The 13,521-nt window shown below is 31.9% G+C and overlaps 1 protein-coding gene across 1 annotated transcript in view; it reads left to right on the top strand.

Annotated features, from left to right (window-relative positions):
• LOC150094026 (dopamine D2-like receptor) overlaps positions 1-13,521 on the top strand; it is a 196,207-nt gene that overhangs the window by 143,934 nt on the left and 38,752 nt on the right. Inside the window, exon 2 of the mRNA XM_090413006.1 lies at positions 12,096-12,205. Coding sequence (XP_090269132.1) covers positions 12,096-12,205 — 110 coding nt within the window. The remainder of the gene's footprint in view (positions 1-12,095; positions 12,206-13,521) is intronic.

Here is a 13,521-nt window from a genome sequence, read left to right as displayed (position 1 = left end):
TCTAGACACGTTTGGAATAACAATAAAAATGATGTTGTAATAATAAAGACACGCATCATCACTAGCAAGGCTGTCTATTCTTCTGGGAAGAAATAGAAAATTTCTTGTGTCAACAGAAAGTGTAGTAACTTTATTCTGATGACATTCAGCTAAAGTTTAACTAATTTGTTTGCTTTGTTTTAATTATATGGGTAGAATTATTGCAATGCATATGGAGTTTCATTCAGTTTGTTTTTCTCGTTCCCTATTAGCTTAATATAAGATTATGTTTTCTGTTTTAGTGAGAATTAATTTTGAAAACACTAATTACCATTTTGTACAGATTTGATCATAAATTATGCAACACTTCCAAGTGGTCTGCGTTTATGAGTACGTAAATTTATGTCATTATGTACGGTATTTTGCGATAATGATGAAGGGATTATCAGAGAGAGAAAGGATAAGACATCAGTATACTATCATCGATGGTGAATGTTTTATATGGACGTTGCCAGGTTAAGACTATCTGAGAACATAATTACGTTTGTACGTCAGGACAGCGGGCATTATTTCATCATACTATCACGGATAATCTATTAGTCTTTATGAAAGTTATAAGGGACGACAGCCAGACATCTCCTGTGTTCTATCCAAATCTTATTCCCTATGACTTGTGTTTCCTCTCAATAATGAAGCTCTACGATTAAAGTCAACCATATTCGTTATGAGAAGAGACCATGGTAACTGTGATGGATGTCTATCAAAGGTTGCAATGGAAAACCTTCATCTGCGTTGTAAAAAATTGTACATATATCGAGGTGGATGATAGAGTCGCTTAGGCAAAAAATAATTGACATCTACAAAAAATAAAATAAAATAAAATAAATAAATAAAATCAATCTGGGAATTTTAAAATCGGCTTAAGTATTTCGTATTTATGTTAATGTCACATACTCTGATTGGTTATTCATTGCGATCCATGCATAATCCATTTAGATCGTGATAATATTGGCCACATGAGGAAACATTGATTAATCAACCATTTGTAACACCTTTTACTATATAAGAAAGAAGAAAGCATGTAAGAATGTGATGGTTAGTTCACAAAATCGATCTTAATAACATCTTACAACATTATAATGCACATGATAGTCAGTGCCTGTCCAGCTGATGCAAGTAGCAAGGCGTATTTTGGTTGGAAAGACTTGTGTTCGAATACTGTCAATGACTATAAGAACCTTTGTAAGGGTTTTTAAACTAAAGGTGAACAGTCTTATATGGAGATGGTAGGGTTTTTTCTTCCGAAAACTCGGATAAAAATTCATTCATCCCGCAGAGTAGCCAAACAGGGCAAAGGAACAATATATGCAATTAACCGACGTATAATGTCTTGATATCCTTAGAAGCTTCGGCAGTAATTCCAAACTTCCCAACTCAGTTGAAATCATAATAAACTTCTCATATAAGAATGCGAGTAAGATGATTAGATAAGATATTAAAGCCAATTGCTACCAAAACGTCGATCACATTTGATTAACTTCGACACACTTTATTTTACTTATTTTACTTTATTTTAATTACTTAGCACCCTTTACCATGCAAATGCTGTTGGAGAAGTAAGCCGGGATTAGAAGTCAATTTCAGATGTTAAAATGAAAATGAAGGCTGTATTAACATAAGAGGCTAAGATTTCGGCTAATCGGTTGGAAGATGATTTCATGAACTAACCTGCTTCGATTTTCTGTCTACCGGAGAAGTGCATTGGTTATTTATTACAAGGGATAGTGCAAAGATATTTAACGGACTCATTATACTATTGGTATTCTTCTAGGCTGCTTTGTATGTTTACGATGGGAAAAACTTCACCGCCTCTGTGAAATACTAGTTAATTCAATAAAGTAACATTTTACTGAAAATAAAAAGTCCTTTATTCTGAAGAAATGGTTGTCACGTCTACGACGAGAACAGAAACTAAGTGTTTTTCTAAGGATGCATCGACTGCAATACGAAGAGGCGTGCTATAGGAGATTAACTTTAGAGCAACCATATACGTGCATTAACAATAAACTCCGCTTGAATTGAAGGTACATGTTTCTTGAAGGTGGAGTAGTAGTTTGGTGGGCATGTTCTGTTAAAAGAACACGTGGTCCTTTATTAAGCTGCAAAACCAATCAACTTTCAGAATTTATTTATCAGGATCTCAAGTTGGTTTACTGTTCTCATGGGGAAACTTCGTAAAGAAATATGATCTCTGCGAACACAAGTTGGTAGAACGCAATTTTACATGACCATAGACGAGTGACAATAGCCATAAATAGTAAACTTGTTCTTCGTATTTATGAAGGATATTCGTTGAAAAATTAAAGGTTCATGTTACTATCTTGTCCGTGACACGTTAGGCTCAATGGCTTAGCACACATCCAAGTAACGTGACTTCATAAAAACGCTGCAATACGACTGATAAAATTATTTGCATAGTCTATGTCAATACGCGTGGATTTCTAGCTTATCTGTTTCACCTCTTGAATAACCGATCCATCTACGCATGAGAATAAATGAATGACTTTGTATTGAAACAATTTTAGGATCCTTTGGGTCGTAGTTTAAAATTCTTCGGGATTAATTGCGGTATTCTAGTCTTTCCAATCGAAAAACATCTTCATTACTGAACGTACAAGGCACGAGAAATTACGTTTGAATACCAGAATTTTCAAGTAATTCACAACGACCAATAAACAGCGATCACTTACGTACAGTCGATAATTTGAGGAATAGTAGTTACCATTTAATAGATAATGATGTATGTCCTTTGAAAGCAAATACTTTTACTTTTTTTTCTAAAATTAATTTAGAAATTTGAAGTGTGTGTGTGTGTAACCTTGTAGGAATGCTTCTACATCCATAATTCTAGACTGCCAGAAGAAACACCGTTGTAATAAGTTCGAGTCTAGTTGTTGACAAGAGGAACTTCTTCTAGGCAGTTTTTATCAATCCCAAGACCCAGAAAAAACATTTATAGTGCAAGTTGTAAATCCACATCACTTCGTGGGTGGGTTAAATTATCCGAATATACTTTTCTAGAGAGCAAAAATTTGAATTTTTTTTCAAGCTTTTTCAGACTTCCAAAAAGTGAGATTATAGTTTCACATCGGGAGATGTATCTACAAACATCCGTTATCAAGATGGAATTCGAGCCCATCACCGATTAACTAGAGAGCAGATACGCTGTCCACTCTGTTCATATATATTTCAAAATTCGAAATGTCATAAGGTGAACAGAAATTAAAGCAAGAGGAATGGGTCTTATGAAAAGTAGTATAAACTGGATTTTTACATGAAAAAAAGTATAAACTTTAGATTTTTATATGAAAAGATAGTGCTAAATTGAGAACAATCACAAAAGAGAATGACCATATTAATAACGCACATGGATTGCTGCTGCTCTTATGAAAATAAATCTCTTATTTGCAGGGCTATACCTCGTTTAGTATTTTTTTATGAAATGCTATCAATAACAATTTGTTACGAGTAGCTTCAGCAAAGATGTAACTAGCACAAAAATTCATTGACTTTTTTTTTCTTTTTTTTTTTGTGCGTGTGTGTATTTTATTTGTACATATATTGCCGGTCTGGTTGGTCGAGTGCTTAGCGTACCCGCTCTTCGGCTAACGGGCTACGGATTCAAAACATATCGTGGACACGGATAATTGTTTAGGTGGAAAATGAATTTCATCGTCCGATGTGAGACCACCGCCCGGGTTATTGGACGCCTGAAATGGCTTGAAAAAAAAGTTCTCTATTTGGTTTCTAGAGCAGAATTTCCAGACTATATAAAAATAATTTAAAAAATACAAAACAAAAAAAAATGGAAAAAAAAATCCTTAGCTCACCCACGCCAGAATTATCATTAACCTTGTTTAACTAGCAATTAAACCGAACCAAACTTAACCCGCGCTTACGCTGAAGGCCATAACTTTATCTTACCTAACCCCAATCTAAATCTCGCAAATCCATACAAGTTCGTTTATCATCAACAACAATCTATACATAAACAAAATTTACTCTAAACTAATTCCAGAAACAACTTAATCTGAATTTAAGTGAACATTAACCAAATCCATACATTTATATTAAAACGAATTTATAGATACCCAAAGCAAACTTAAAAACTAACTAAACATCAAGCTAACTCTAACCCATGCTAAGGAGAATCTAATCTTAACGTAATTAAAGCAGTTTCTTTTCTTTTTTGCTTCTTCCCCCGAATTAAACCATCTAATTTGACCTAAATAAATGTCATATGACAATGCTAGGGAGGCTGAAAAAAAAAACGCATCGAACGCATATGAAGTGCAATCAAAGGCAAAGCAATTTTTCTTCACTACTCTTTGTACTTTCTGAATTATGCTCTGGGCAATAAAAAATAATTAAGAAGTAAATTTAATATTTTATTTCTTTCCATCTCACCTGATTGATTTAAATGGAATTTTGCGGTTTGTAATAGTTTCTTTTGTTTCGTTTAAGCAAGTGCCTCGATGGTATGCTAAATGTATCAATTTCGTTTTCTGCCAAGGAAAGTTATATCTGCACAGAAGCAACAAAAATAATAAAACATAATTAGAAAAGCTTTTTTTCTTTCTTTCTTTTTTGAAATTTAGGTTATAATTTACATTAAATTTATAAGTCAATAAAAACAGACTTGCATTTGAAAGAAAAAAAAAACGACGTCTCTATAAGATTCGCTCTTGTTATTTATTTTATTTATTTATTTATATTTTGGTAATGATTTTAAAAACCTTGAATTATAGAACCTTGAATTCACGCATAAACAAAAATATATATCCTGATGTTGTAATTGAGCTCAGTATCTATAACTATACAGTCTATTTCAATATATTTCTCCTGTGGTGCTTCAGTATAGCTAACAATTTCTGGAATAAAAAAATATATTCTTCTAAGTTTCTCCTTGTAGCACTTTCGAAATTCAGTTCTGATAAAGATGTGATATTTGTCCTGCGATTGGAAAGACCGGCTTCAATTTCTCAAAGACTTGAGGGATCTTTTTATAACAGTTTTTCAGGTGATGATGGTTTAGCCGCTCTGAAACAAGTGGTAGGGTTTTAAGTGATGCGAAGCAGACAAACGGCAATAAAGTACATCATCCAGTTACCAGACAGGCGTTATTTTATTCACCAGTTATTTGCTTCACGTAATTCTTAATTATACTAACATTTCGAACTTTCGTACTTCATGGTAGCTTATTCCCCACCACCACCACCACCACCCACGCAAATACTGCTGTCATAGATGCAAGTGATTTCGGTTCATTCTACAAAAAAAAAAAAAAAAAAAAAAAAAAAATCGAAATTTTTCATCTGAAAAAAAAGCAAATCAGCCCGGATAGCTTTTTAGACAACAGTCAACTGTCTCTTACTTATTACTACAAACAATCAATTTTTTTTTATTTTAAGTATTTATTTATTATTATTTTTCTTTTTTACGTTTTCAATTTTCATAATTACTAAATTCCAAGTTCTTCAAAATTGTTGAACAGAGCTCAACTTCAATAATGCTTTATAGTTTCCACATATCGTAAGGCACACTGACATTGGTAAACTTCTTAATGCAGTTTCTGGCTGTAGTGGAGCGGAAATGAAATATGAAATCATTTATATATATATATCACAGAAAGACAACAGACCAGCTTAATGTTGACGCAAACAAATTGATCGAATGAAGAAGCATCCTTCTACTAAGAACTAGGCTTTTCTTTTAAGTAAAAAAATGGACATTCTCTACCCAGGAAGAAGATGTGGACGAAGCTTCTACTACACGCAAGTTGCTCAAGACAGCGAAACGCGAGCAAATAGGAGAACAATTTAGGCCTAATGACAAAGTACTTCCCGCCCTTTCCAGTGCTTCTAACTTGTTCTGTGTAGTCCTTAGTAAAGTGTGAATTTTCTTACCCTAGCACAATCATTATCCCTAATCGTTCCACGCCCTCCTGATGTCTGACGAAAACATAAAGACACTGCAACACTCCCCTCGTTCGGTACAGCCATTTTCTTGACAGCGCCTTCTGAGAGATGACGAATTTGGGTGAATTCTCATAGTTATTACCATGACTACGTGAAATGTGCAGATTCTTTACATTCGAAATAAGTCAAGAAAACATCTTAGAATAAGGGAAAGATTAAACAAAAAGAAAACTGTGGTAACTTTTAAGATTACAGTCTCAGTCAATTTCTCTCTTTAATTCTTTTTTTCTGAGACAGCATTAACCTTTTTGTGAGATTAACAATAATAAATATTTACATTAGTATGATCCCTCAAAACTTTCAAAAACCTAATACCCAGACCTCTAACTTCGCATTCAAACGCCTCTTCTTTGGAACCCAAAGTCCCAGTGTCTTCATAAGCGTATTCTAAATATGCATATCAAGTGTTATATTCAGATATCCCAATGCGTTCGGAGAGATAGTATAGCGCTTCTAGCTTACCGAGAGTTAATTAGTTCATTTTTTATAATACCAACTTATAATTTTCTTAAGCCTTATAAACCGTAGTAAGAAATCATAATTTACGTCATTTTTAAAGGAAATTTGTTTAATAAATATTAATGCAGAAAGAGGCCAACCAGCAAATAAATAACATATACAGTTTATCTAATGATGTACTTGATGTTAGTTTCTTTAGCAAGGCTTATTTGATACCGCTAGTTTACGCGTAAATAAAATCTCAATTAGTTTTCGTAAACCGCACAACTTCCCAACTACTTTTAGTAGACTCTCATAGTTTAAGTAATCCATTAATCTCTTCTTTATAGACGATTATGAAAGCTCTGAACGTGACTGCTGTGTTTTATACGAAGAATATGCATATCGAGGGCAAATTTTAAGTAACAATAATGCATCCGTTAATAGCATCTAATAAGGCCATGCTTTTGTCAGACAAAATGTTTTTCTTTTTTTAAAAAGTCATTTTTTTTCCACGTGGGAAATAAATACAGTATTTAATTTCAATACTTTGTGCCAACGATTTATCTAGATTGACTACCATAGTTTCCGACACTTTGTTGGAAACAAAGGTTTGAACACAATCTATTACTTATCGCATAGTAATTCTTTTCAAGTAAAGGTTCGCTAGCCGGCCTAGCCTACATGCTTAGATATACATCAGTTTATGGATAAAGGATTAACTGCCTTATCATATCTGAGACAGAAATTTTAATAAGGAAACTATTAAAATGATCAAAATGGAAACCATGTAGGATATATGGCTATATTACCATAAGCCATCTACCGCTGTTTATTCCTAAGTAAACAAAGTGCAGTGGAGTGGAATATAATACGAATAGGGGATGTTTTTGACTCAAGATATACAGCTTTTCCAAAATAATAACACTCACAATGTTGTTCTTGATATTCCAATGCCTCCGCAGTCCTAGAGAGGCACGTGTGCACACAATTATCGTATACGACTCGGAGAACTGGTTTCTAAGCTGAAATATGTTATCTAGTCTTATATAGAAGTAGCATGATTTCTCTCTCCCTCCTGGAAATTCGAATTTTTGTCCCCCCCCCCCAAAAAAAAACCATAAGTAGAACACATAAATTAAGAAACAAATCGGTTAGTTGAGTTCAACATTATTACTAAATTATAAACGTAAGGGTCCTACTCAGCACGCTTTAATTTCTATTACAAATACTTTTGCAGTCTTTATATAATTAACTAAGACTGTTGTTAAAGAATTCTTCAACGTGATATTCATCGTTGTGTGAACGGCTCACAACATTCGGGTGTGATTACATAAATTCCAACCAGTACATAAAGCGAAAACATAAACGATAACTTAAAGTCCCTCCATTCAAATTTTATACAAACGAACAAAGAATAAAAGATGCACAACGCAACTCGTTTAAATCTCTCTGATTCTATTATTATCAAATTTTGTAGATACAATAAGTCTAAAAAGAAAGCTATATACCACATCTGAAATACTTCTAAAGATACTTTACACTGTTCGACTATCATTTAGCTATTAGTTAGTCTCAAGAAAGGTTGTTATTCTACAAGACAGGAAGTATGTTTTCGCTCCCAAGCTTTATTTAATATCGTTGTATTTCTTAATCATTGAAAGGTGTTTAGCAAATTATATTGAAATTAATTAACACGGTCCTAACAACACTGGTGTTATTATTCCATCTCCACAGTGTCGTATACATGTATCGAAGCCAGCGCCTGGAGTATTTAGTGTTTAATGGATATTCTGAAAGGATCGATAATCATTTGTTGTAATTAGTTCCTTGTTGCTAATGATTAATTAGCGTCACTAAAGTTGATAATTGTATAAGAGACTGTTTCAAGGTGCAAAACCTCACGCACCAATGTACGGGAAGTACAGAACCAATGAAGACCTCTTAAGAGAATCGTAGATCTTCTTAGTCGTCTTGTAAAACTGCAGAGACTTCTGAAAAGCAGTCATGCTAATACCTAACATCTCATTTTCCTGTAGGAGATCATTTTCAAAACTCTTTTGTTTCAAGGTAGCTGGAACTGCACATGCGCAATACCATTTCTTTCGATTTATCCATCTATTGGCTTAGTACTTGGATTTAACCAATACCTCAGCTTTCCTAACTTTTTCTTTGAATGTCACTGACATATCCTGGCTGAAGAAAGTCGTAAATGCAGCGATAAAAATCCCCTCCGAATACACCGAAATCAGATGGACTTACAGGATCACTAAAGCAAGTAGTGTTTGGTTAATGAAAGGAACATAGATCTTGAAATAACTTCTTTGCTAAACACTATAATACAGGGCGGACCTATAAAAGCGACAAGAAGAGAATCTGTAATGGTAGGAGCTTGACTTATAGCCTTCATAAAATCCAGTTAGTTGATGTTGTGTGGGATTCAAACAGCCAAAGTGCAGCTATCTGTGAAATTCCAACCAGATATCGCGATACATTTAAGAGCCTTACTTATCATGTCATACTGCAATGGGATAACATTTTCCTCGTTTACGACTTCTGAAAATCTTTTTAGAACAAACACTTCGAAGAAAACACACCCATTAGTCGACTGCTGAATGATCGCATAAATGGGTTCTTGTTTTGAGCAGATAATACATTCTTTCTTGACATGAGTTGAACAAACGTAGTTCGACAAACGTAATAGTAATAGCTACTGCATATTTAGATTGTTTTAACACTTTATTTTCCTATCCTGACGGTTTTCATTCATTCAAACATTTAAGACTCAACAGCAAAACAGTTTTATACAGAGTTTATAATCTACGTAAAATGTTCAGCGCAACAAAAAAAAAGTCTGCACATATGCAGAAACGAAACAGATAATTATTTTAAAATTTCGATGGCACTGTCATATACTGAGATATTTGTAAATACTTTTAATAAACTTAAAAGTGAACGTTTTTGTAGGTAAAATATGAAATGTTTCAGTATTATTTAAATATCATTGCTTTTGTAGGTTAAGGAAAATTCTAGCTCGATGCGTTATAACACTTAACTTGAAATACACTTATTGTTTTGTTTCAAATTATGGCTGACGCAGTTAGGACTAGCAGACGTCTGGTAACGTCCATTATGTCTGTTAAAGTCAATTACGTCTATTAAAGACTATAAAATCGATTAACTGCAGATTTTGTTTGGTTTGTCTTCAAACCTATTAATGCACTTCATTTTAAAAACCATTATAAGGATGGATCTTTAATATTCTTTAGTATCCCTTTATTATAATTACGGGATGCTGTTTATAATAAAGATTCTAACTCGTTATAGACATTATAAAAATTCTTTACGCTAAAGGATTCAGATTTGTTCCATCCTGAGGACACTTAAATGTAGATAAGTAGAAAAGAAAGCACTTAAATATACTTAATTAATAAGTACTTAAATGTACTTACTTAATAAGAAAGCAATTTCATATTAATTACACTAAAGATATTTTTGTTTTCAAAACGTTAAGTTTTGCTACAATGTAATAATACACAATTTTATTTATTATATAATCTTTAATAAAAATTGAATCATGATGAGTGTTTATGTTTTATATTATAAAAATACAATATAAATATTTCTTCATAGATTATTGTATTTTTGTTATTGATCAATAATATATTTTATTTTAACAAAGAATTAACCAATATCTAGATAAAATAAAACAAAATGAAGAAATAGAAATAGAATGGCTTAATATAAAAACGATACTAAATGCAGCAGCAAATGAAAGCTTAGGAAAGACCAAAAAATGCAATAAAAAAGAAAAAACTAAAGATCTGGGATGATACAATCAAAGAAATAATCAAAAAGAAAAAACAAGCCTATCACAAATGGTTAAGTAGTAAAAGATTAGAAGATGAAATAGAATATAAAAGAATAAGAGCCATAGCTAAAAGAGAAGTCAGAAAAAGACATAGAGAATCATGGAACAAATTTGTCTCTAATTTAAAACATGATTTATATAAAATAAGACCCAATGTATATAAGATTTTGAAACACCTAAATGCAGATACCAAAGAAAACATAAAATTAAACACTGAATGAATTAAAATTAGAAGAATTTCTAAATTACTACACAGAATTGTGGACAGACAAATATTTTAAAAAAGACAACTGGCAAATAATTAACGAAAATGAAAAGGAAATAACTAAAGAAGAATTAGAAATCAGCCGCCTAAAAGAAACAAGAAACGGAAAATCACCTGGAGAAGATAAGCTAGGTTCAGAACTATATAAACACGCAGGAACAAGATTCAAAGAAAGACTCTTATTATTTTTAAATAAAATTTATTCAACTGGTATCTCCCCAATAGAATGGAAAAAAGCAATTGTGATTCCTATCTTTAAAAAAGGTAATAAAGATGACCCTAAAAACTATAGAGATATCAGTATACTAAATTCCTTTTACAAAATATATAGCAGAATCTTAAATAGCAAACTAACAAAAACTTCCAAAAACTTTATTTTAGAAGTACATAATGGATTTAGAAAAGGACGATCATGTATAGACCCGGCCTTTTGCCTAAAATTAATAATAGAGAAAAGAAGAGAATACAATTTAGAAACACATATTGCATTTATTGACTTTGAAAAACCATTTGAAAAAGTTAAAAGAAACATATTATTTAACATATTAAAAGAAAGACAAATACCAAATAATATCCTAAAAGCTATCACAAGAGAGATAAACCAAGGTGTCCGACAGGGATGTCCCCTTTCAGCAACTCTTTTTAATATTTACTTAAATGAAATAATAATAAAATGGAATAAAAATTTACATCAAGGAATTAAACTTTCTCCTACAGTGAACTTAAACACTCTCCTTTTTGCCGACGACCAAATAATAATTACAAATTCCGAAAACAACTTACAGAAAGATATTTTAGATCTAAATGAGATAGCCAAACATTATGGAATGATAATATCAACAGATAAACCAAAAACTATGGCCTTTAAAGGACAAGATCCAGCAAGAACTAAAATAGTAATAGATAACAAGATCTTAGAACAGGTGAATTCATTTAACTACCTAGGATGTATGATCACATATGAAAATGAAAAAGATATAAACGTAAAAATTGCAAAATATTTAAAAATAACAGGAGCAATTAACTCTATATTTAAATCAAACCTAGTTCAAAAACAAACCAGACTAAAAGTATACAATACATTAGTCCTACCAGTCTTAATGTATGGAAGCGAAATCTGGACAATAAAACAAAAAGACAAACAAAGATTAGATAACAGCAGTACTAAAGTTTATGAGAAAAACTGCAAAGTATACCCTATTTGATCACAAAAGAAATGAAGAAATTATGAAAGAATTAAACCAAGAACCAGTGGATGGAACACGTTCAAAGAATGAAAACAGAAAGATTACCAAAACAAGCCTTAAAGTACAAGCCATTAGGAAAAAGAAAACAGGACGTCCTCTTAAACGATTCAACGATGAATTCTAAAGCCGGAACAAGCCATGCTAGGCCTAAATCCTTGATACGCATGATGATGATGAATATATTTTATTTATATCTTACCAGTTTCATGCTTCTAATGCAATTCATTTATCACGCAATTGTTTCTCTTTCATTTCAGGTGAACGTGGACTGGGAGTTGAGCAATACCCTTTGTGACTTTTATATTGCTGTGGATGTTACGTGCAGTACAGCGTCCATTTTTAACTTGGTAGCAATCAGCATAGACAGGTAAATATATAAATGCAGTAGTTGTTTTCTTAAAAAATCAGTAAAATTAAAAACTTATTTTTCTTTAAAAGTAAAATTTAAACTTATTTTTATTTGAAATTTAAATTAAAAAAAATTAAACTTCAATAATATTTATACTATATATTTCTTTTAAAAAGTATTCTTGATAGAATCCTTTCTTCTCAAATAGGACATTCATTAATCTAAATATTTTGGAAACTATCTGATTTGAAATATTACATTTTTGTTCACTTTGCCTGATAAATAACTCTTGTTGTGAAGTGCTAGGTGGCGGCTTGCCAACTTTTGTAAGGCAACTAGCCAAAGGATTGAGGTCAGCAGAGGACATAACAAGTGACCTTTGTTGTTATATAAAACGAAGATGAATCTATTCTGCATTCTTGAAACGAAAGGAACCTTATAAATGAGTGATTTGATTGTGTTTCTTCTTTATTCTTAGAAGTTTCTTCAAGAAGTGTTTTGCAGGAAGTAAAATTGCAGGTCTTAATTATACTCGCAAAAAGTGTGAAAATATAACAAAATGAATAGCTGGATTCAAAATAATGCACGTATTTTGAATCCAGATTCGTTTTTGAGAAGTTCAATTTAATTAAAGAGAAACATTTTTTACAACTGAAGACCGTACAGTAATAACAAGGAAATTAATAAGCCGTTACAATATGAAACATTAATCGAAATTAAATAGACAAAAAAGTTCCGTTTATTTTAAGAAAAAAATAAATAAATACATATAAACATTTATGTGAAGTCCGCCCACAGAAGTCTATAAAAATACATTAATACCGAGGGTAGTATAATGATTTCATAATAATACGTAACTCCTGCTCTAAAGTCCACACATTGATATTTTTAAAACTATTGCAGTCCAGCAATAAGTCATGTGTTGGACAATCAAATAAAATCAAATATTGGGCAATTAAATTCCTAGTAGATTCGTACCAGCAGCCTTTTGGGTAGAGAGAAAGTATACCATCCATTTGGGTAACTAGAGCACAATCAAAGATTTATTATAAGGAGCTCGCAAGGGCAAAGGTTTTGATAGTAATTCGTATTAATAGCTCACAGATAAATAGCATGCAAACTTTAGGATAATAAAATATTATAAATACGAAATAATTTTCTTCTATATTTTTGAAATTGTGGAGTTCAATTAGAATTTATTAATCTACCACTTTTTTGCTTAATAAATAATAAAATAATAAATTGCTGCTCATATTTTGTCAGTCCTTTAGGATTTCAAAAAAATGTAAATAATATCTAAAGATCAACTTTGGCAATTGGATGTTCACATCTGT

Source organism: Typopeltis vanoorti, chromosome 23 (genome assembly GCF_054136105.1).
Source record: "Typopeltis vanoorti isolate ZY-2024b chromosome 23, IOZ_Tvanoo_1.0, whole genome shotgun sequence".
Lineage (NCBI taxonomy): Eukaryota > Metazoa > Arthropoda > Arachnida > Uropygi > Thelyphonidae > Typopeltis > Typopeltis vanoorti.
The sequence above is the reverse complement of the archived record's forward strand: the minus strand, read 5'-3'. Positions and strand labels throughout refer to the sequence as shown.